The 25,237-nt window shown below is 42.3% G+C and overlaps 2 protein-coding genes and 1 long non-coding RNA gene across 3 annotated transcripts in view; 2 read left to right on the top strand and 1 right to left on the bottom strand.

Annotated features, from left to right (window-relative positions):
• Positions 1-15,475, top strand: part of epyc (epiphycan) — a 19,422-nt gene extending 3,947 nt beyond the window's left edge. Inside the window, exons 2-10 of the mRNA XM_077005366.1 lie at positions 3,910-4,090; positions 8,877-9,066; positions 9,491-10,027; positions 10,315-10,824; positions 11,197-11,304; positions 12,123-12,281; positions 12,449-12,651; positions 13,832-13,927; positions 14,432-15,475. Coding sequence (XP_076861481.1) covers positions 3,910-4,090; positions 8,877-9,066; positions 9,491-10,027; positions 10,315-10,824; positions 11,197-11,304; positions 12,123-12,281; positions 12,449-12,651; positions 13,832-13,927; positions 14,432-14,602 — 2,155 coding nt within the window. The 3' untranslated portion in view covers positions 14,603-15,475. The remainder of the gene's footprint in view (positions 1-3,909; positions 4,091-8,876; positions 9,067-9,490; positions 10,028-10,314; positions 10,825-11,196; positions 11,305-12,122; positions 12,282-12,448; positions 12,652-13,831; positions 13,928-14,431) is intronic.
• Positions 15,476-15,699: 224 nt separating this feature from the next.
• LOC143514329 (uncharacterized) lies at positions 15,700-18,714 on the bottom strand. Its single transcript, XM_077005367.1, has 4 exons — positions 18,306-18,714; positions 17,338-17,431; positions 17,145-17,232; positions 15,700-16,685 (listed from the first exon to the last, which is right to left on the bottom strand). The coding sequence occupies exons 1-4, from the start codon at positions 18,385-18,387 to the stop codon at positions 15,978-15,980; spliced, it is 972 nt and encodes a 323-aa protein (XP_076861482.1). The 5' UTR covers positions 18,388-18,714; the 3' UTR covers positions 15,700-15,977.
• LOC143514330 (uncharacterized) lies at positions 18,437-20,272 on the top strand. Its single transcript, XR_013130827.1, has 2 exons — positions 18,437-19,524; positions 19,680-20,272. It is a non-coding gene; the product is annotated as an uncharacterized LOC143514330 (long non-coding RNA).
• Positions 20,273-25,237: the final 4,965 nt, after the last annotated feature.

Raw genomic sequence — 25,237 nt, 5'->3', positions numbered from 1 at the left:
GAGGGCCCAGAAACACACACGTTAATATGTGAGGGACCAGCAACACACGTTAATATGTGAGGGCCCAGAAACACACATGTTAATATGAGAGGGACCAGAAACACACATGTTGTTAATATGTGAGGGCCCAGAAACACACATGTTAATATGTGAGGGACCAGCAACACACGTTAATATGTGAGGGCCCAGAAACACACATGTTAATATGTGAGGGCCCAGAAATACACATGTTAATATGTGAGGGCCCAGAAACACACATGTTAATATGTGAGGGCCCAGAAACACACATGTTAATATGTGAGGGAACAGAAACACACATGTTAATATGTGAGGGAACAGAAACACACATGTTAATATGTGAGGGACCAGAAACACACATGTTAATATGTGAGGGCCCAGAAACACACATGTTAATATGTGAGGGTCCAGCAACACACGTTATTATGTGAGGGCCCAGCAACACACATGTTAATATGAGAGGGACCAGAAACACACATGTTGTTAATATGTGAGGGCCCAGAAACACACATGTTAATATGTGAGGGACCAGCAACACACTCGTTAATATGTGAGGGCCCAGAAACACACATGTTAATATGTGAGGGCCCAGAAACACACATGTTAATATGTGAGGGACCAGAAACACACATGTTAATATGTGAGGGACCAGAAACACACATGTTAATATGTGAGGGCCCAGAAACACACATGTTAATATGTGAGGACCCAGCAACACACATTAATATGTGAGGGCCCAGAAACACACACGTTAATATGTGAGGGCCCAGAAACACACATGTTAATATGTGAGGGCCCAGAAACACACGTTAATATGTGAGGGACTAGCAACACACGTTAATATGTGAGGGCCCAGAAACACACATGTTAATATGTGAGGGACCAGCAACACACGTTAATATGTGAGGGCCCAGAAACACACATGTTAATATGTGAGGGCCCAGAAATACACATGTTAATATGTGAGGGCCCAGAAACACACATGTTAATATGTGAGGGCCCAGAAACACACATGTTAATATGTGAGGGAACAGAAACACACATGTTAATATGTGAGGGAACAGAAACACACATGTTAATATGTGAGGGACCAGAAACACACATGTTAATATGTGAGGGACCAGAAACACACATGTTAATATGTGAGGGCCCAGAAACACACATGTTAATATGTGAGGGTCCAGCAACACACGTTATTATGTGAGGGCCCAGCAACACACATGTTAATATGAGAGGGACCAGAAACACACATGTTGTTAATATGTGAGGGCCCAGAAACACACATGTTAATATGTGAGGGACCAGCAACACACGTTAATATGTGAGGGCCCAGAAACACACATGTTAATATGTGAGGGCCCAGAAATACACATGTTAATATGTGAGGGCCCAGAAACACACATGTTAATATGTGAGGGAACAGAAACACACATGTTAATATGTGAGGGAACAGAAACACACATGTTAATATGTGAGGGACCAGAAACACACATGTTAATATGTGAGGGACCAGAAACACACATGTTAATATGTGAGGGCCCAGAAACACACATGTTAATATGTGAGGGTCCAGCAACACACGTTATTATGTGAGGGCCCAGCAACACACTCGTTAATATGTGAGGGCCCAGAAACACACATGTTAATATGTGAGGGCCCAGAAACACACATGTTAATATGTGAGGGCCCAGAAACACACATGTTAATATGTGAGGGACCAGCAACACACTCGTTAATATGTGAGGGCCCAGAAACACACATGTTAATATGTGAGGGCCCAGAAACACACATGTTAATATGTGAGGGACCAGCAACACACTCGTTAATATGTGAGGGCCCAGAAACACACACGTTAATATGTGAGGGACCAGCAACACACTCGTTAATATGTGAGGGCCCAGAAACACACACGTTAATATGTGAGGGCCCAGAAACACACAGGTTAATATGTGCAGGCCCAGAAACACACAGGTTAATATGTGAGGGACCAGAAACACACATGTTAATATGTGAGGGACCAGCAACACACGTTAATATGTGAGGGACCAGAAACACACATGTTAATATGTGAGGGACCAGTAACACACTCGTTAATATGTGCAGGCCCAGAAACACACAGGTTAATATGTGCAGGCCCAGAAACACACAGGTTAATATGTGAGGGCCCAGAAACACACAGGTTAATATGTGCAGGCCCAGAAACACACAGGTTAATATGTGAGGGCCCAGAAACACACAGGTTAATATGTGCAGGCCCAGAAACACACATGTTAATATGTGAGGGACCAGTAACACACTCGTTAATATGTGCAGGCCCAGAAACACACATGTTAATATGTGAGGGCCCAGTAACACACTCGTTAGGTGTGCTTAATGGATTCTGCTCTTGTGCTAAATACCAGTTGTGGAGCATTTCGTTAAAATGTTATGAAAAACCTATGAGAAAAAAAGCTGTAAACTATATTTAAAATAAAGGGATCAAAAATGAGAAGGCATTCACAGACAATATAGAGTGGTACCATACTCCTCCTGTACCCAGAATGCCTTTGTGTTGCTAATATGATTGTGCTCCGAGGACAGTAGGCTGAACATTGACTGAAAACCCACTATGATGTTCTCACCACTAAAGTATTGGACATTGTAGCCATGTTGACTTTAAAGAACCAAAAATTTACATTATTTCTCAAATAATAATAATCTTTATTTGTATAGCATCTTTCATACATACATGCAACTCAGTGTTACAGAATGAATAAATAAAACATTAAACAAAATAAAGATAAAAAAATGAAAAAAAAACATAAAATAAGGTAATGAAATGACAAATTATTAAAATATAATGACAAAATAATGTAATAAAGTAAATATGATGTAAAAACTATTAAAATAATTAGAACAGAAATAAAATGCAACTAAGTAATGTGGTCGTTTGTCTGAGTTCGGTTTAAAATATCCTTTAATGGAATGTACCCTCTCAATTATGACCTTTGAACTTTGAACCACAACAAAGCTACCTTTGAATGAATTCATCATGACCCATGGTTTGAATGGTGAGTGCCTGGCCCTTGTGATGGAATTTCAGGCTTTGGAAGCCAGACAAGCTTCTTATTACAATCCTGCTAGCTGTCTGCACCTTCTCAATAAGCACTGAGTCCCACCGCCAGAAACATGTGTTCTGCTGACCAAGAGTCTCAACACAGTTTGAACTATTATGTCTGTGATTTTTGAGAAACACATTTCATACTCATGGCTCTTTGTCAAACCTTAGTCACTATTCAGCCTTCACACCACCTCTCATATCAGTCACTGCCCTGTGCAACGCCCTCCATCTCTATCACAAGGTTATTAATCATCACACTCACCTGGACCATATTCATCTCCCTTTAATTCCAACCCCACAGGTACTGTAGTTCAGTGATCCACATTGATGGTCCTTGCACTCGTGAGGACAGAACAAGCTCACCCTCAGTTGTTTAAATCCTGACTGTTGTTTCTTGTGAGAAGGTTTTTACTGCACACTAGCTCTGGCTTGAAGACCCCACACTCCTTCATATCTGTTCCTGAGACTAGTGCTACAGAGAGGCACCTGTGTTTTCATGTGCTATAAAACACTTACATCACTAACCAGCAACTATTATTACTATTATTTACTCTTTATCCTATATTACTGTACAAATACATACAGAAGATTAAACAGAGATCCCATTAATTATTTTTTCTACCACTCATTCTCCATAGCCTTTCTCCACTGCAAGACTCACAAATACTCAAAAAGACACAAATACTTTCCTTGAATCAGTTTTTTATTGTGCTTGTAAGTCATATTACACACACACACACACACACACACGTCTGTGCACTTTCACTCATGGAAGTGTGTCGCTGTGGCAGGTGGATGATGACGTTGCCATGCAGACTGTTGCTCGGGTTCCTGGTCCTGAAGGCGGTGCTGGCCCCTCCCCCGAGGTTCTCCAAGGAATCGGAAATAGACAGTTATGACGTGGACCTGGACAACTTGGAAAACAAGGACCTCTATGAATATTATGACGAACTGTCCATCGATGAACCAAAGGTGTGTGAGTGAATGTGTGGTGGGTGGCGCATCAGGGTTTTTTTTGTCTTCTGTGCTTATTTACAGCATTAGATTACTGACACCCAGATCAGAGTGATATCAAGTGATGAATAAAAATGTAGGAAAAGGTTTTCCATATCAGAAAGTTTCACGTTCACGTTGGGCATTTGAAGTGCTCCACAGAGCAGCCATACCTTGCCTGTTTTTTTCATTAGATATGTTCATTTTCCATCAGTCTTCCAGTCAGAATGGTGACTCACTAAATACAACTGACTGTGATCAGATTTGAATTAGATGATTTGTTAAATGATGGTACTAATAATATAATGCAAGCACAATTAGTGACTTGCAGCAGAACAGGTACTTTTTAGCACAAACACCACAAAGGACATGGGTTCAGTTCCCAAGAAGACCATGTTCTGTCACAGTGACAAATACAAACAGAGTGCCTGCTAAGTGCTGCAAATGAAGCTCTTAGCGAATAGACAAGCAGGGCAAGCGGCTGATGAGAGAGCCTATGATCTTGTGAGAACTGTGATCAGTGCCTGTGTTACTTTATTAGGCCTGTGATCAGTGCCTGTGTTACTTAGGTAGGCCTGTGATCAGTGCCTGTGTTACTTAGGTAGGCCTGTGATCAGTGCCTGTGTTACTTAGGTAGGCCTGTGATCAGTGCCTGTGTTACTTAGGTAGGCCTGTGATCAGTTCCTGTGTTATATAAGTAGACCTGTGATCAGTGCCTGTGTTACTTAAGCTGACCTGTGATCGGTGCAGTCTAGGGTAGTTTTCTGCCTTTCAGCTGAAAAGTAAGTGAGGTTTGAATTGTAATGCAGTTTGGCAGAGGAGGGCATTTCTGTTCCCTGGAAGGTAAATGTCTGTTTGTGATTAGACATATGGTTTTTTATGATTCACATGGGCTGATTGGATCATTACCAGCACTCCAAACGCAGGAAGAAGCTGCAGTTTTCACTGCATCCTGCAGGGGGCTGTGAACAAGTTCGAAAACGCTTGCATGTCCTGGGCCAAACTCCATATTCCATATTCAATATTCCAGAAGTGCTTTCTGTTTCAAATATAATTTACCCATATAAGCATCATCTGTCAACACATTCTTCGGATATCTTGGCTGGTTCCACTACACCAGTACATAAATTATTGTAAAATAATTGTATTCCACTGGAGTCTTTCTGTGAATGTCTAGAATCTGAAAAATGAATGCTTTACCCACATTTTGTCTTTGGCAAAGTGTTAGGAAAATTGTCTATGCCCAGCACGCTGACCACTCCTATGTGAATTCAGCTGGGAGGCACATGAATAAATCTGAAAGATTCCCCTCCAGTTCTGTAGATGTGTTTAGGGGACACATGTTATTTTGCTTGTTTTCTGTAACTGTTAATAGTTAGTACATCTTGATGAGCTGTGTGTGATGCCTCATGAAAGTCGTGGTGTTTTAAGTTTAAAAGTATAAATGCCCATCTCTTAAGTTTTAATTTTTTTATAAAAATTACACTGAATTTAATCAGAATTTAAGTGTAAACAGAGAGAGAGTGGGGTCCATCTATTACATGTTGGAAAACATTCAGATATCATTAGTTCAGATTTAACTGGGATTGCTCAGTTTATAGTACAACATCCACCATTTCCGCGTAATTATGTGTTTATGATAATTACTGGCAATGAAAGGCAGATTGTGCTGGAACTCAGAGAAGAAGAGTGATGTGCAGAACATATTAACAAAAATGTTGGAATGTCTCCTTTTTGGAAAAATCTTTAAAATCTTTTTAAATTCAAGTTTAGATTCAGAAAATGTAAACTTTAAATACTGCAGTCACCGTGTTTGTTTTATTTAGTTAAGAGAAATGTGAGACAACTATATTTGAAACAGAGGCCTGCGGAGTGTAAAAATAATTACAACGATTCTGCAGAATGTAAAACTAATCACAACGATTCCAAAAGTCAGAAGGCAATCCTGATATACAATCCAGCGCTCTCTGAACTGCTATGACAAAATATCCTCATGACAGTTACCTTCTCCCTAAGGGAATATGCAGTTGAAGAGTTTCCTAATGCAACTTCATGTAAATATGACATATGAATATGTAAATATGAAATATGAGATGTGTGTGTGACTGTGGAGAATAAATGCTGAAGTTTTACCCAGATGTTAGAAGAGGAACGGCATCATAAAACTGAAACCAAATGGCCAAAAACAGGGTGGTTTTCACTGGAGGAATCTGTGTGTGTGTGTGTGTGTGTGTGTGTGTGTGTGTGTGTGTGTGTGTGTGTGTGTGTGTGTGTGTGTGTGTGCGTGTGGGCGCGTGTGTGTGTGTGTGTGTGTTCGTGTGTGCGAGTGCGCGTGTGCGCGTGGGCGTGTGTGCGTGTGTGTGAGTGTGTGTGTATGTGTGTGTGTGTGTGTGTGTGTGTGAGAGAGAGAGAATCATGTTTATTGTAAAGCATCAATGAAGCCTCATCTCAGTGCGTAAGAAAAACAAAGTTCATATTCTTTTAAACTTCAACTCTTGTGCAATGTTTATTCTAGCAGTTGGAGGAGGCTTCTAATCCAACATAGAGGTCTTTAGACACGCCAGCAGTGAAGATGCATTGCACAAGATGTACTGCTCTCAGAAAGATGCACTGAGAATTCATATTCTGTGCACATGTACATTCAGATCTTTGCTGCAACTTCACATTGATGCATGAAACTTAACAGCCTTTAGCACTCTTGAGATGTTCTCCATCCAGAGCAAAACACACTCAGCCCTGACTCATACTCAAACAACTACATGGTTTCATGTTTTGGTTATAAAACTTTTTCTCTTGTTTTTTTTTTTATTATTATTTATGGCTCTGGGAAACTCTAGGAAAAGAAAAAGAACCCCTCAGTTTACCAGTGTACTTCTGTGAGTTTAATCCACTGAGTGCCATAAGATTATATTAGATTATGTCTAATCATTTAGCATGCGTGTATGCATTGGCCCGGATATGTTGGTTCAGTACTTTTTTTTAGCCTGTATTGCTTCTTGCTTCCCCTTGGCTATGAGAGTGTTTGCTTTGGTGGTGAGATGGAGGAGGGGGAGGGGTTGGAGGGGGGGGTGGATGGGTGGAGGGGAGGGTGGATGTGGACTCTACCCGCAGCCTGCAGACCTGTGCTGCCTTCTTAAAGCCTTTGCTTGTTGTCTTCACAACCCTATTGGACGTCAGCGAGCTCTGGCTATTCCGTGTTCAGTGTGCTTTAATGGAGCTGGTACTCAGCCTTTGCCAGTGTGTAGCTGTAACGCGCCCTTTACTAGGTCGGTAAAGGCCATTTTATAATGGGTCATTGTCATTTATTTGATTGGTAAAGGTTTCTGCCCTTGAGAATTCAGTGCACTTTGTTCTGGACAATAACAGAATGGAGGAAATAAGAGAAGTGGGAGATTTTTTATGCCACCATGTATGTCCTGGTTCCACAAGGACCATTCGCTCCTTCATGATAGAGTCAGCGATGAGAGGCATGGAGGCATGCACTTATCCATGATGCAGCATGGTTTCATGGCGCCACCCTCTGGTTGGTGGTGGAATAAGCCACCCTGTATTTACAGAGGACTCAAATGTGAGGTCAGATTAGCAGTTGAGTTGAACTGGAGCCCACTACCGCTCTGCAGCTGTGTACCATACTCATTATTTCTGAAGTTAGAATATATGACTTTAGACACTTTTGTAACCAAGAATGGTTTGGCCATCCCATCCATTATTAGACCTGTAAACATCTAAAATGTGAGCATGGAAAATACAGTGTCAGTGTTTGGTGTCTAAATGCAACTGCATACCTGATAATACAGATCCAAGGGTGACTGCCTGCTGTGTTTAAGGTGATGTTGGTCATGTGAATATGCCCAACCCAGTGACCACAGAGGGGAAAACCCTGTAAAACCCCTGTAAATGGATGCAAGGCAGGTCTACGCATGCCCATCAGGAACAATTAAAGCACTCACAAGCCCAAAGGCCACCTCACACAGCAAAATATCTTCAGCGTTGAAATTATGCCAAACAGGATTGAAATAACCACAGCACTGTTCATTTAAATCCAGCACAAATTTCATAATGAAACCTGATCAGTTTCTGATCGAAAATGTATACTGGTTGAACAAGGCTCTCTATGAAAAAATCTTACATTGAATTTCCACCATTATCATTTTATGCATTCTAGACAAAAATGTGAATACACCAGCCTTACATGATTATCTGAACAATGATTCTAATCTGAATTCTCTCAACAGCTGAGCATTGTCTGACCCCAGTGTGACCCCAGTGTGACCTCAGTCTGACCCCAGTCTTCCTTTAGCACATTCAGTGTCTTTTGTTTCTGCCTTTGTTGTAGCTGTATACTGCATACATGCTGCTGACTAATCTCTGATCATAAAGAACTGCTGAACATACACAGGAAACAGTCTACGTGCTTCACAATGTCTCATTTCACAACACTTGCTATTGTTTTTCAGACTAACTTTGTGCATATAACCATTTTGTGAAGGTTCAATGTGTAATGCTAACCCTCTATAACAGGGTTCACAAAATATACACACCCTGGACAAAAGAGAGGATACTGCCTTGTAGCTTTTATCTTCATTAAATAGGTGTATTTAAAACCTGCCATTCACAGTAATAACTTATTACAACAGAATTGCTCTCTTGTTGTGTAGACAGAAATGTTACCTGATACTTCCTACTATTGTGTATTTCTTTCTGTGTCAGGCATTCTCATTATGTCCTCCAGGAGGCAATGCACTTACCTTCCCTGTCCCTGTAGATAGAGATTGGAACTCTGGCCCCAGATGATGACCATGATCTTGCACCCCACGCCTCACTGGAGGAAGAGGAAGAAGAAGAGGAAAAGGAAGTAGAAAGAACTGATAAAAAGGAGACACCCATAAGGCCTCATCTTATACCATCAGGCTCTGGGGAGCCTAGGGTTGTAATGGGGCCTGACACTCAAGGAGGTTTGAATTACACACACACACACACACACACACACACACACACACACACACACACACACACACACACACACACACACACACACATACACAACACACACACACACACACACACACACACACACACACACATACACAACACACACACACACACACACACACACACACACATGCATATACATATATTGCACACTCCTTAAAACGTACCTTCTTGGCCACTGCAATTCCCATCCCAACACTTTTCATATAACTTTTAAAATTCATTTAACTGGCCATCTGATTGGTTAAATGTGATTACATCTTAATTTCAATTATCGTTTTTTATCTGCTAACCCATTGCATTGCTTCCATCACCTCTAACTGTCACACTGTCGTTGTCGATGTTGTTCTAATCATTCTCTTAACACCTAATCTTGTCTCTAACAAGAGGAGGAGCTGCGTCGGACGGCCATTGACAACCTTCATATAACCGGAGACGATTTGGGTTCTAGTGACATTCTGAGGTCTGAGGCTTCTGGAGCTTCTGAAACTTTTAGAGAAGTTTCTAGCTCTGGAGATTCTGGTTCTGGGGATCCTATAGGATCTGGAAGTTTTGGAGACATCAGTTCAGAAGGTTCTGCAGATGTTGGTTTCAAATCCTCTGGTGACATTGGTTCTGAAGGCTCTGTGGTGGACTTTGTTTCTGGAGAATCTGGTGACTTTGTTTCTGGAGTCTCTGGGGACCTTGTTTCTGGAATTTCTGGGGACTTCATATCTGAAGTCTCTGGGAACTTTGTTTCCATAATCTCTGGGGACTTCGTATCCACTATCTCTGGGGACACTGCTTCTGGAGACTTTGTGTCAGGAGTATCTGGGGACTTAATATCTGGCTTCTCTGGAGACTTTGTTTCTGGAGTCTCTGGGGACCTTGGTTCTGTGCCATTTGAGGTTTCCGGGTCAGAGATAACATTGGTCCCAGACAAAGGTCAGTACTAATAACTTGTGGAATAACTAGAGGAAGCTGAACTCTGCATGTTTGAAATCTCTGTATTGCACAGAGTAGAATAGAATATGTTCCACTATGGTGTGAGTGGCTCTGTCTGCCTTGGGGCCAATTACTGCTATTTAATTGAAGTTTCAGCCTAGATGATTTTTTGCTATTTGTCATTCAACAATATCAGTGTTGTTAGAATTGTTATCATGCTATTAGTTGTTGTCCTGGGCTTTAGGGCACTAATCTCTCTTTTACTGCATTGCCTTGTCTTTAACAAGAGGAGGAGCTCCACCTGATGCCTACCACCATCCCCCAAGAAGCATTTGGGGAGTCTGGGGTTTCCGAGGTGTCTGGGACTCCTGGGGAATCTGGAATTCCTGAGGTGTCTGGTATTCCAGAGGTGTCTGGGATTCCCGAGGAGTCTGGTATTCCTGAGGAGTCTAGTATTCCAGAGGTGTCTGGGATTCCTGAGATATCTGGAATTCCAGAGGTGTCTGGTATTCCCGAGGTGTCTGGTATTCCCGAGGTGTCTGGTATTCCCGAGGTGTCTGGGATTCCTGAGGTATCGGGGATTCCAGAAGTGTCTGGGATTCCTGAGGTGTCTGGGATTCCCGAAGTATCTGGGATTCCTGAGGAATCTGGTATTCCTGAGGAGTCTGGTATTCCAGAGGTATCTGGGATTCCTGTAGAGCCTGAGATTCCTGTGGAGTCTGAGGTTCCTGAGGAGTCTGAGATTCCCGAGGAATCTGGGGAGCCATGGGTCACATTAATCCCTGACCTAGAGAAAGGTCAGTACCTTGATCGCCCAGCAGAACACACATTTTCATAGCATCTAAGCTAGTAGTAAAGTTATATCTTATTATATTTATTTTAAATTATACAATTATTTAAAAGGACTAAACTAGCATATGCATCATCAAGTTAACCATGGAAAACATCATTTAAATTCTATTTTATTCTATTACTGCTAACACATTGACTGTACCGTATATCTATTGATATATGACGTTGTCCCTTTGTTTTACTGACTTTGTTTTACTGACTGACATTGTTTACCTGCTTGATTTATTGACATTCACCTAAGCATCATCACCACTGTGATTTCTTTGTCCAACCATGTGCTAACCCTCCCCTAACACCCTAATGATGTATCTAACAAGAGGAGGAGCTGCTTCCCACAACCCCCCAGACCACCCCCCAGGAGGGGGCTGGGGATACTATAGAGTCAGAGGTTTCTGGCCTACCTGAAACTGACATTGAACTAGAAGGTCAGTACCCTACTAGCCTACTGAGTTTCCAAAGTCACCCAGAACACCACATAACATTTAAGCAAATATGGGATACTCCTCCAAGAGCTAAGACTTAGTCGCCTGTTGCGACACCTGGTTTTGTTGGTCATTATGTTTACTTGTTTCTCTCTTTTTCATGATCCTGCAAGTACACAATCAGTACATGGCATGTTACATTATCTACATGAACAGCCTGGCACAAACTACAAACAAACAATACGTAACATAAGAATGGCAGAAGCCTATGGCAGATAGCATTTCTATGTATATGTTGCTCATGCCCTCCCTCTCCTTCATATGATGTTGTACACAATGACAGGAAATACAGTATTTCCAGTCTATGAGGGCTCAGAGGAAGTCTTGAGTTCCTTGGAGAGGACACTGGCCTTCACTCCATGCTAAGCCGCTACCCGAGAATCTGCTGGGAACTTGCAGGCCTTTATTGTTTACACTATATAAAGTGGAATTAATTCAATCTGTCCATAAAACCTATAATGTGTAGTTGGGGAGGTATTAATGGAGTCTTGGGAAGAACCGCTGGTATATTTAGACAGGATTAGTATTTGCTGTATTGCTCTAAACCGTATGTTTGTGTGAGTGGTCTTGTAATGTAAGTGTTAAATAATATCCAAATGAGAACACAAAATCCTTCCTCTTTAAACTACTATGAATCATTAACCACTTTAGAACTTGTGTGTCTTCGCTAAGATATGTACTAAGTTTCTTCTGTTGTATGTGTCATATGTGTTTGTGTGCCTTTTTCATCTCGGGGTGCCCTCTGCTGGTTGGTGGTACAGGCATGCCTACCTGTGTGCTGTGTACTTGCCTGGGTGGGTCGGTGTACTGCGATGACATGAAACTGTTGTACGTGCCACCCCTTCCCAAAGACACCACCCACTTCTACGCCCGCTACAACAAGATCGTGAAAATCAATAAATCGGACTTTGCCAACATGAGTATGTTTTTAGTATTCTTTACATAACTGACCTGACAGAAATGCCCACAATAAGTGCTTTCAGTGGTACTACAGCAATAAAACAAATAAAACTAATTTTACAAGTTATATATCCTTGCATATATCATTTTTGCATTCTGAATGGTGTTTATGATCTCCATCATACAGATAAACTGAAGAGGATCGATTTGACACACAACGCCATCTCCAGAATCGATGATGGTGCATTCCTCGGTTTGCCAGCATTGGAGGAACTAGTGATACGAGAAAACAGTGTGGCCCAGTTGCCCACCCTGCCTGCCACAATGACACTTGTGGACCTCAGTCACAACAGACTGGGCAGCACCAGCATCCAGAATGAAGCTTTCAAGGTGAGAGGATCAGAAAAACAGCAACATGTTTGCAAACGGAGGTCTGTGTGGACCTTTAACTGGTAATAACTGGTTTTAACTGGGGACCTTTAACTCCAAATGGTTTCTTAGGTATTTTCTCACTAGACCTATTCATTTTTATTGCCTGCAAGCTCCTTCTTGGCAGTATGTATAATTGGGAATTTGTAAGTCTATTTGTTGGAGTTTATTCCCTGCAGGACTCTAGAAAACTGAGCAGACTGGTGGAAAGAGTTCATAACATGGAGATAATTTATGTGTAGCCACGGTAACATGGAGAACATGCGTTTAGACCTGGACCCCTTTTTTCAAGACTTTTCAAGAAGCACAATAATTATGAGCTGCTAATTTAAAACAACATCAATATATTTGTCCTCACAAGTTAGATACTTCACAAAAAACAGGAAAACATTACTTTTCTAAGCTGTTGTATATTAGTACCGAACTCCACAGTATAGGCCTAACCATAGTTCAAATTCAGACTTTTTATTGCTACCTATTTAGGTAGAGCAACGCATAAATAAAATCAGACAAGTCTTCCATTTGAAAGATATTAAGCTATGACAGTTCGTCAAGCAGGACATTTTATGTCTTCTGGAATGGTGCCACTTTGAAAGCCTTAGACATAAAAAAAGTGCTTTGTGGATAGCAACCTATGCAAATCATTTTCCAGTTCCCAAGCTTGTTTCTGATACATATTCATCCCAATAGAATAAGAAAAACGTATGTGTATGTGGTATAGTACCAAGGTTCAATACCCATGGTACAAGAACTCAACACTCTGCCAATAAGAGTCTGCTCACTATACAATAAGAGTCCTAACACTATACTTACTATATAATAAGAGTACTAACACTTTACTCACTATATAATAAGAGTACTAACACTATATTTACTATATAATAAGTGTCCAAATACTACACTCACTGTTCCATGTAACATGATTCAAAAATGTACGTTGCTCCTGTTAGGAGTATTTTTCGAATGCACAAAATGCAAATGCTAAAATATATCTTCTAGACCAGACCTGATGTTTTCCTTGTATGGTGGTCTAAAAGTACTTATTACATAGTATTATTACATGAACTATTACATAGTAGTTCATGACATACAGGAAATGGGGAGAATAGTGTTTTTCTAACAGTTGTTGGTCTGTGTTTAGGACATGACAGGGTTGCTATACCTCTACCTGACAGACAACAGCATCGATCACATTCCTGTTCCCTTGCCTGAGAGTCTGCGTTCTCTGCACCTACAGGTACCTGTACTCCCACCTCACTGCTGCCACCTAGTGGACACTTCATGTTTACATTTCCTTCCAGAAATTACTACATTATCATTCACTCCTTAGCCTGCTCAACACTCTAAGTCAGCAGACCCCTGCAATGAGAAATTAACATTTCCAGACCAATTTGTTGAGAATTCCATATTGAGAATTTGTTTCATGTTGAGAATCAAAGCCAGTATACAAATGTTTCAAATGTCTGTATACAAATGTTTCAAATTTCAAAGTCTGTTTACGCCCAGATGAGTCAACTCTTTTCCTGTACAATGTTCGGAATAGTTCTGATCCCTACTGAATTATTTTATTTCTTCCTACAACATCTCCAAATCTTCTAAATTCAGCTCGTAGAATGTGTAATGAAAAACTCAAAATCTTACAGCAGACATTCTAAATCCTAGGTCACTAAGTATACATGTACACACACAACAAAACTGGAGTTTAGAGAAAGATCATGACTTCTTCTCCTGTTTCCCTCAGAATAACAACATCCAGATAATACACCAGGACACCTTCTGCAATGTGAACGACTTGAACTATGTCCGTACTGCCCTGGAAGACATTCGTCTGGATGGCAACCCTGTCAACCTGAGCAGAAGCCCACAGGCCTACGTCTGTCTGCCGCGTATTCCTGTTGGTGCCCTCATTTGAGCATGCACGCGCACACACACACACACACACACACACACACACACACACACACAAAACCTCTGTGTCTCCATCTTTTTTTTACACTTTGGGCTGGAGCAAACACTTTTATATGAATAGCTGTCTTATAGAAGAGGTTAGCACATTCCTCCCTCTCTCTCTCTCTCTCTCACACACACACACACACACACACCTTTCTCTCTCACATACAAACATAGACATCTCTCTCTTACACACACACACACACACACACACACACACACACACACACACACACACACCTTTTTCTCTCTCTCCCTCACACACACGTCTCTTTTTCTCTTTCTCTCTTTCTCTCTGTCTCACACACACACACACACACACACACACACACACACACAACAAGTCCCTCTCTGTCTCTGTGATTATCGTTCTTTCCCCTCCACACTTACACATGTGCAATATACACATGTTGCATAACATGTTTAAATGTAGCTACCTTAAGATGATGGAACTCTCTGGAACACTCACTAGAATCCATCCATGCATCTGTGCTAACCTATCAAAAGGTGACCTCTTATGGACTAGGCCTACAATCATTTGACATAAATCATTATAATGAATGAAAATCCAGCCTTGCTGTCCTAAACACAAATACCTTTAGTGTTTCTACTTGTTGCCTCTCTGGGATTGGCCATGATAAAATATTTTTTGTAAAGAAAAAAAAAGAATTATGTATTGTTAATATTCATATAATTCCATAACTTTTTGGAAAATGTTCACCATACTAGTCTAAATCAAAAGGAAGCTGGTGGTTAATGATTTTTGAAAAGTAAAACTGAATATCTAAAGCAATAAAAAGCATTATAACAAACATTTTGTTGTAAAGTCTGTATTGTAATATAAAATATATATTCTGAAAACGTTTTTTTTTACATGAATTGCAATATTTAACACCTCAAAATGTTGTTTAGACCATTGGAAACAACCTTTTAAATGAACACTTCAAAGTTATTGTACTGTGTGCGGGCCCTGGGGATGGTTGGGGCTACATGCCAGCAAGGCGTTGTGTACTTTGTATGGAAATACCACAATTGAATAAAGTTGTCTTGAAGACCTCTCTCCAAAACACAGGTGGCTTAACGTCTTCATTGATCATTTAAGCTGAATGGTGAGATAGCTGGAATGATGAAAGATTATTGGGACAGTGCTCAGACATCACTTCTATTTGTGCTCAGGATGACAAGGCAGTCAACACATCCAAACCCATAGCTTTCTGTATCAGTAGGACATCACCAAAATGTACTATAGCAAAGCAAACATCATCTTCCAACCAAGAACCTATAAAGGAAAAAAGAACTTATGTGCAGAGTATTAGAACTCCATTCTGTGCAACACTTCAAAAGTTCTCAATGAGCTTTTCAAACAAATCGAGGAATTTTTGCCTCCTCTCTATTGATGCAGGTTCCATGTCCACGTCTGCCAGATGTTCGGTTCCTCGGGAACCGTCGTTCCCGCTGCCCCTGCGTCGTGTCTCCGGGGCGGCCCTGTCCCGCTCCAGGGCGGCCCTGTCCCGCTCCAACCTGGCCCTGTCCCAGTCCATTTGCGCCCGCTCTTTTTCCAGCTGTGCGCGCTCGTGCTCGACAGACGCCCTGTCCCTCTCTACGGCCGCCTTCTCCCTCTCCAGGGACGCTCTCTCGCGGTCGAGCGAGGCGAGCTCCCTCTCTAGCCCCGCCCGCTCCCGGTCCATCACCATCCGCTCTCTCTCCATCACCAACCGCTCGGTCTCCAGAGCTGCCCTGTCCAGCAGGGATCGCTCCTGCTCTGCGTCATCGCGCTCGCTGCTGGTGTCCGCGCGGTCCTGCGCCGTTTCGCCAGACAGTGCGGTGTCGTCACCATCCACGAGGAGTTCCATCTCGCTGTGGTACGGGTCTCGTGTCCGCTTGCGAGGTTTGTCGGGGCGGTAGTCGCCGTCATCACCGATGGACGACGTAGACAAAAGCACTTCGCTGTCGTTCAGTCTGCCTTCCATTGCGTCCTCCATTAGCGAGAACCACTGCCAGTTAGTGGGGTTGATGGAGACGCCTGGTGGAGGATTCTTCATTTCCTGACAGATCAAGCACACCATGTTCAGACAGTGGACTAAGAAAGAGGGGAACACACACACTTACACTTGCTGTGAAGAGCTGTTTTTTTCACACATATTAAGATACTAAAGTTCTACTCAAAGAGAATGAATTACACTTTCAGACATTATAATAACAAACTGTTTAGCAAAAAAGAAAACATTTGAACAAATTCAGTTCCCTCAAAGTTGGCTTTCCATCTGAATACCAAAAGAGTCAGAGTGAAGAGTCACACTCTTGAATTGAAATTGCTTTCGTCAGTAATTTACCAATCGTTTCTTTTATTTTATTTTTTACCAAAAGTGACCATGTTGAAACTTGCTGACCTCGGAGGGTAATATAATTATTCATGTACATGATTCTGTGGGTCCTGTAGGATGACGCATTTATGGGTCCACTGAAGATTGACAGGTCAGCTCTGGGTCATCATAGAAACTCACCTTGTATTTCTTCTTGAGATTTTCCCATTTCTTTCTCGCCTGACTAGTGGACATCCTTCTCTGGATGCCCATCTCCTTCAAGATGGCCCTGTCACAGCAAGAAAGGGAGATCACTGAAAACCTAGAACACCAATCCTCATCACTCTTCTACACTGTGAACATGTGCGAGTGTTGAGGTGAAGCAAATGTTTACCTCCAAGCAATGACTGAAGTGTTTCTCTTTCCTGTAAAGAGAGCATCGTTGGCTGCACGTAACCTCACAAACTTAACCAACTCGGCTTCAGACACTTGGGGAAGTAAAAATGTGGAAATGTTACCAGTCAAAGCTTAACCTTCATTAAGTATTTAATATGTAGCTTTGTGGTCAATCTAAAAGAATACCCCAAAACCCCAGCATACATAAGCGTACATTATGCTGTAGTTTTGTATGTTTTGCATGATCTGTGACCCTGGAGAAATAAATTTTCCCCATAAAGTAAATTAATAGATATTTAGTTTTATTACTACAGATATACTTTGGGGGAAAAAACAAGCAATTAACTACAAGAATGCCTCAGTTAAACAACATGGTTAGCCTTTTATTTACATGTAAGTAAATAACCGATTGTTTCAGAAGAAAAGGCCCTTGATTTTTAATTAGCATTTTCCTTAGTATTTATATGGAAATTAAATACTTCAAATTTCTCCTTGGGTTAATGAACATTTTTGGTATATTCTTAAGCTCATCCCCCATCAGTAAAGAAATTATTTTGTAATTGTGTTTCATATGAGTGTGCAGCCATTTTACTGCTTACTGTGATCAGTAAATGGACAACACATGGACAACACTACTTGAAGGCATATAGTTCAAGATTTTAAGTTCAGTTGGAAAGAGAAACCCAAGCACAAAGTTATAACTGATCCAGCCTCATCCTCCTGAATAAACATGACAAAATTAGACAATTTTTTCTACTACGGGTGTAACTATAGTTTAATGAAATATATCATTATTGAATCAGTAGGCAACCGTAAAGCTGGCTAGCTAGTACGCGAGTCAACACTAGTCTACTCGATGGTTTGGCTTGTCAACATGGTGGCGTCCATTCTCAGGATAGGGCTGGAGGATAAAGAACGGGCTTTTACGGTGAAATAACTGGACTGTAATTGCGTCCTCCTACTTACACTTATATGTGAAATCTGGGTGTATTAAGGTATCTTCGTTGTCTTCATGTGGTGTTTGTACCACATATAAAGCGTGATCCATCTCTTAAAGTTTCGTTTACTAGTCCGCGAAGTGGACTAGTGTTTAGCACGAAGGGTACTTCGTAGAAAATGGAGGCTCCTCACTTCCGCCTTTTCAAGTGCGCTCTTTACCCTCATACAGACACGTGTATCTGACAAAACAGCGGGACTTCTATAGTTTGAGGGTAACACAAAACTGATCATGTGTAGTTGTATCTGACTTTTACAGACAATTAAAACACATATTCGATGAAGAAAGGTGAACAACATGTTCCCATTCCAAATAATAGGGGGAGGTATAAAGTTAGATCAGAGAAGTGTTCGCTTTCAAACCGTCGAGGTAGGTAGCGAAGGCCTGTGATAGGTGGGTTTGTTTTTGTCGTCACTTCCGCAAGGCTTTTATAAGTACGTGATGCGTCACTTTCACGTTAGAACGTTAGGAGAACGTGTGGTTGTAATGGTCGGGAATGCTTGTGCTGCTTTTTTCCGTACTGATTTTCAATCATTCGAATTTATTTACAGACTCTTTTAAGAAGCGCCTTAACTGAGACACTTGGAGATATTTTTGTTTATTGATTGTGATATGTGCCTTGAAGCCATGGTCACTGAAGGAAAACTGCGGCGTATTGAAAGTACTGGCGATGAACGGCCTAAATTGTTTAAATCGACCAAGAGACAGTTGTTGTATCAGTGCGTCGTGAAAGCCGCTATTCGGAAATACACCACGTTGTGTGAGAAGAGTCGAAGGATTAACAGAAAATCGTCCAGGAAAGCGGGACGTCGGTCGGGCCTATCTCTCAGTACAGCATGGGAGAAGCCAAAGCACGCGGATGTGTTCCCGTCGGGCTCTATGGCACCAAGAAACACGACGCAGTACTTGATGGACCTTGTATACGCCGACCATGTTTCAACACAGTTTTGTGAAACAGAACCAAGCGTGTTCGATCTGTCAAGGCAAAGTAACGACTTATCTAGTCCAGAAGGATTCTTTCGTCATAGCGCTTATTCGTCACCGTTTACTGATGACGAAACAATGGACTTCCAACGGCGAGACTTCGAGAACGTTTTCTTCCTTAATGAAATATGATTCTTCTTTCTCCGCCGCCCGAGTTGGTGTCTCGAGGACGAACTGAGCCGCAGAATTCGTTGACCGTAATGTGTGCGTAAATATTATGAATGTTCGTTGTTAACCGGTACTGAATCACACAATCTTGTGTTACGACGCCGAGTTGTTGCAGGCGTTCATCTCATTTATTTTTTGTTCTTTTGCACACTGAAATAAGGGTTCATTTCTCGGCTCTCCTTGTCTCACAGCAACGCGCAGACTCCGTGCGCGCGCAGGGGAAGCTCGTCGCTCTGCGTCACAGCCGCGCACTGACGTGTCGCTGCCTACAGAGTCTCAGGCCTGATCAGAGCCGTGACCGACAGGTAAACCTGTTCTTCCCACAGGTATACATGGTCGTGTTTTTTTAAAAAAAAGAGAACGATGACTCATAAATGCCGGTCAGGTGTCGACTTTGTAAAAAGTTGTGCATGATCTGTTCTGCCGTGAAGTTGTCCATCAGATGCGTCTGTGTTCGAGAGACTTTTCAGGTTTGCTGATGCGTCATTGATGGCTGTCAGCTGAACTTTCTGAGCAACGCAGTCAGGAGGAAATGCAGCCGCTAGGCTCCCCGACCTCAGACGCGGGGTAACACTCCTGCAGTGCTGCGGTAAATGTGATGTAATGCTTTGAATGCTGTCAACCGTCTTCTCGTATTGTTACGCTACCCTTACCACTGTTTAACACGTGACTTCGTTCTTGGGAGTTGTCTTGTGGATTTTGTCTAGAAGTTTAGCTTCCTGCACATACCACTCTTGTATTTTTAATTTGATTTCCTGAGTAAATTAAACATATATTTTGATAACCTTCTGTTTTGGTGGTTTTCTGTGAATGATGCATGTTAAGCTGTTAAAGCTCATGTTTGGGTAGGGGTGTGCTTCATTGGCCTGGCCGCTGCCTGTCCTGATGATGTAAGTGGGGAGAAAGGGGCGCAGCAAAGTTGGACCCCCACCCTGCCAACGTGAGTTGATCTAGGAAGAGAACATCAAACCAATGAAACCTGTACTGAAGATGTTGATGTAAACATTGAGGCTTGGAGCTAGAAGGGTGTATGTGATTTTTACATGCTGTACATTGATTCTGCCATAAACTACAGCTACACTGTAAAATGAGGTGTTTCCTCTTAACTCCAAATGACTTGGAAGTGCCTTAACTGCTCAGGTTAATACCTCTTGGGTTAATACCGCTCAGGTGTGTCCAAAGTGGACATTTGATATCTCATCTTGTGACTACTCCCTTTGTAGTTCTGTACCCCCCCCCCCCCCCCCAGGCTAACCTAGGGAAAACCATTTTTTTGCGTTCAGTAGGTAACGTCTCAATGTCTGCATGAGGAGGAGGGTGTGGTGCGAGACGTTGTAATGGGTTCCAAAAATGTCTTGCTGTAGATGGTTTTGAGTGCTGTGAAATTTAAATTAACTCCTTGCCACTAGAGGGTGTAGTATGACTGAAACCGCATGGTCAATAGCAGATGCTTGTGTTTTTGTGTTTAGAATGTCTTTACATGGTGATTATCATGTTTTACATTTTATTTTTGGAGACTAACTTGGCAGGTAAGGTTGATTGTTTGTGAGAAGGTGGTTTCTTTGCATGGATATCCTAATCTAGGAGTTCAATTGCAGTCTACGGTACAGGCCTATAACAAAATACTCAATATCCAGTTAGTTGTAACAATTTCAGTTCGGTACTTGGAAGTTTGAGGCATGCCTAACTAAAATCAAACATTTGTTTAAAAGTATATTCCAGGGTTGGGTGCACTGTCCTTACCTAGATGCACCACTGGGTGGTGCTATGTTCTCACACTCCGCAAACAGTAGGCTATTCTTTTTGTTTCTTTGAGGGTTGGCAAGAGCAAGGTGTTGATTGTCCCAGTGCCACATTTAGACTGGCGTGCTGCATGTGTCTTAGAGGGCCGGGCTGGGTTTTAAACTGAAGCTACAGGAGGGGGTGCCGACAAGCTAGGACAAACTACTCTAGTTACACAGACAGTAAGGACATCGCTCTCTCTCGCTGCATTCATCTCCTCGCTCTCTCTCTGATCAGCCTGATTTAGATCACAGTTAAAGTCATACACAGACTGAAGTGATACCAGGTCATGTCATTTCTGACAGTTCCTGTCTCCCCTTCCACTAAAGGCACTCACTTCAATACCGAGACCATCACATCCTGTTCAGACTCATACGCTAGCCTGTGTCGGCCCCCTCCCCATACGCTAGCCTGTGTCGGCCCCCTCCCCATACGCTAGCCTGTGTCGGCCCCCTCCCCATACGCTAGCCTGTGTCGGCCCCCTCCCCATACGCTAGCCTGTACCTCCTCTATCTGGCTCTTCTCCTTCAGTCTCATGTCAGGCATCCTCTGAGCCTGTACTGCCACTCACTGATTGGTCACCAGTCTGGTCATGAGGGGAAAGTCACACCCACTCACTAGTTGAGTGCACTAGAGTGCTCAGGAGGATGGGTTTTCTCAGCAGGGTCATGTGATCAACGTGCACCAACACCGAAGTGATGGTCCTGCTGGTGATTTTTTTTTTTGTGAGAGACCAAGTAAGATTTGCTCCTGGTGTGATTTTTCATGAATTTTGAAAGAGCAGTTCATGTCAGTACATTCTTGTGCAACCCAGTGTTTTTACTACTGCAGACTGCATTGCAGATATCAAAATGGGCTCCTTGGATAAAATTCCTGACCTCGTGCATGGTGTACAGAGACAATGAATTTATTCATTAAGCATAATGAATAAATCATTAAGCAAATGATTCATTATTCATTAAGCATAAAGCATTAAGCAAATGCATACTTTGGCCAGAATATTTTATTGTTGATTAAAGTTATTTACGATTGCTTCATAGACTATTTCAATTGTATGTAACATCAAGAAGTCATGGCCTGGTGGTAGGAAACTGGTCTTGTGACCGGAGGGTCGTGGGTTCGATTCCCAGGCCTGAGGCCATGACTGAGGTGCCCTTGAGCAAGGCATCTAACCCTAACTGCCAGGCACCGCTCTGGTCACATGTGCACCACAGCCCCCCCTAGTAATCACGTGTGTGTGTGCAGTGGCGGACTTAGCAATTTGGGGGCTCAAGGCAAATTTAGCTAGGGGGCCCATCAACATTATTATGTGAGAAATATCAGCTAATCAGGGGGCCCCTACAGTGGGCTGCAGTGGGAGGGGCCCAAGGCGGTTGCCTAGCCACGCCTCTATGCAAAGACCGCCTGTGTGTGTGTATATATTCTAACTGCACAGATGGGTAAAAAAATGGGGAAAATCACAATTCACAAATATGGCACAACCACCACCAAGAATCCAGAAGTATTTTGACAATGGTGGCAGCTTAAAAAAAACATCAGCGTTGCCTGTAAAATGGTGTGCTAGCAAGGAAAGTCGAACATTTCTTTGGGTTTGCTTTAGGGTCAGCTAGCCTAGATTACAGTACAACTCTTATTTCTTATCCAGTCAGATGCTGTACTACAAATGTACAGTGAGTTCAAAATGCTTCGATCAGAATCCTGACACCTAACAGAACTAATGCTGTCTCTTAAGTCACTGGGACACCCATGTCCCTTAGAGCTTAGATTCTAAATGTTCTCATGGACTTACTACTTTTACTGGAATGTTTGAGATGCTCCACCTCCATCAATCAAATCAGTTGCAAATGACGGCGAGAATTTGGAGGCCAGCAATGAAATTCTCACCTTCACGGACACAGGAAGTGACACGCCCCTGTGTCTTGGTGGTGTTGGGGGCGGGGGTGTGATGCCGATGACCGTTCTTCATCCACAGTAAACGTGCGCAGAAAGGTCACCCAGTGTGTGTCTGATGGGCTCTGATAAAAGCAGGACATTACTCTGTTTTGCTTCCCAGTGTGTGTGCAGCACCTCCATGCCTCATGGAACAGGCCAGCGGTAGTGGTGGGGCTACAGGCTTATGTCGGCCATTAAAGGGACCATTATTAAAGGACACTTAAATAAACAACACATTTCCCCACACATGCATGATTTATTGTATATATCAGAATGAAATTGAGAAATGTCAGTACTGTGTCTTTTTGTGCACTTTACTGGAGATCTGCAATCTGATTGGACTTGCTGCTTGACATGACATCACAATGAACAATTATCCTAGTCCACTCGACCCCAGTGTGGGCACATAATTTCTATTCACTCATGTAAGTATTACGGCGCACACACAACACAGTCCACACACCACTGGGACGGCCAGCAGGAGCAGTGGCCATTAAAAATAACAGTACACTTATGTTGAAGATTAATCTTGTAAAGTCAAAGTTGTAATTAAAAATAGCATTTTGCATTTTTCGATAAAATGTTACACTAAACTTTCAAGATAAAGACAATGTCTAGATAAGTTAGGTGCAGCAAAATTGTCTGCCCAAAAGAGTTCTACTTCAGCAGTTATCTGGTTAGGTAATACCATCATGGTAGTTCATGGCTGTGTTTTTCTCTGAAATGTATTTACCTGGTTGAGTTTTTGTAGAAACACATATAAAGTTCATGGCATGGTGAGAGATCACAAGTCTAGCAGCTGAAATGTGTACGAGTGATGTGACCCAATTGAAGGCCTGCAGCTCGGATGTCCCAGGCGTTTTATTGGCTGTCTCCACAGGAAGTGGGGCATGAGTGTGAGGAGAGCATGGGCTCTGATGTGAGACCCCACCCCCCAAGAACATCCACCTCCCTCTACTACCCCCACTGCTGCACTGCCTCATTAGTCTAGCCAAGCTGGGGCGGCACTGCTGAGCGCCACATTTATTTTAGTCCCCCCTCCTTTCCTCCAAGGTGCCCCTACCAACACCCTACTTCCTGTGTCTGTCTACCCCTCGAGAGGAAAAAGAGAGCCATGATTGGCCAGTAAGTTGGGGCAGTTTGTGAGACACGGTCAGTGTAGAGTGATAGGGCACTGCTGGCCATTCTGACAGCCATTGCTTAAATGTGTCAAGGACATTGAAGCTCCAGCATAGGACAGCTTATCTGTACAAGATTTGAGGCCAAAGTCTAAAGCTTCTGTGGTCAGAAATGAATGATTGTCAAATTTTAGGGCATGCTCCTCTTTGTGGGTCTCGAACTTTGCACTGTGTTCATTGATTTGCCCCATATAGATTTGCCCCCATTTAAGGCATCTTAAGTTTGCTCAGTCCTCTCACCTACTAGCATATTGCTACTTCCTGCTGTGTATCAAGTGACCATTTTTTCCCCAGTCTTGTTATAGATTGGATTGCTATCTACCTTACAGAAAATGAACCTAATCGATTACCTAATTACAGCATTTTAAAAGTGTATTTTTGTAAGGGTCCCTCAGAGTTTGCCTCATTCACTTTCATTCAGTACATTTGTAATGGCTTGGTAGAAAATATTCCAAATTCAGGTTTTCAGCTTTTATGTTGATGACACAGCTATTTATTGTTGGGCTTCCACGCTTGATAAGAACTTTGAGTACAGGCGATGTAATATTTATAGAGTACAGACTTGTTTTCAATGCAGACTTGAGTTTTTTTCTACCTCTTTGGAAAATACTGCAGAGTTGACTGGACTCCAAAGTTAACTTGCCTGCTCTATCAACACGACAGCTTACTCACTGGTATGTTGTTATTTATAAAGGCCATTTAGGGAAACTGCTCTATTGTTTGTTTTGATTTCCTGAAAATGCTTTGAAAGTTCACACTGAGTAGCTCAGAAAGGCTTTCATGTTTTCTGCTTCCCCAACCAGAACCCGCCTGCAGAGTGACTTTAAACTTCAGAACCTTGATGTAATTCCACTGTA

Source organism: Brachyhypopomus gauderio, chromosome 5 (assembly GCF_052324685.1).
Source record: "Brachyhypopomus gauderio isolate BG-103 chromosome 5, BGAUD_0.2, whole genome shotgun sequence".
Lineage (NCBI taxonomy): Eukaryota > Metazoa > Chordata > Actinopteri > Gymnotiformes > Hypopomidae > Brachyhypopomus > Brachyhypopomus gauderio.
Note: the sequence above shows the minus strand (reverse complement) of the source record. Positions and strands in the feature narration are given on the sequence as shown.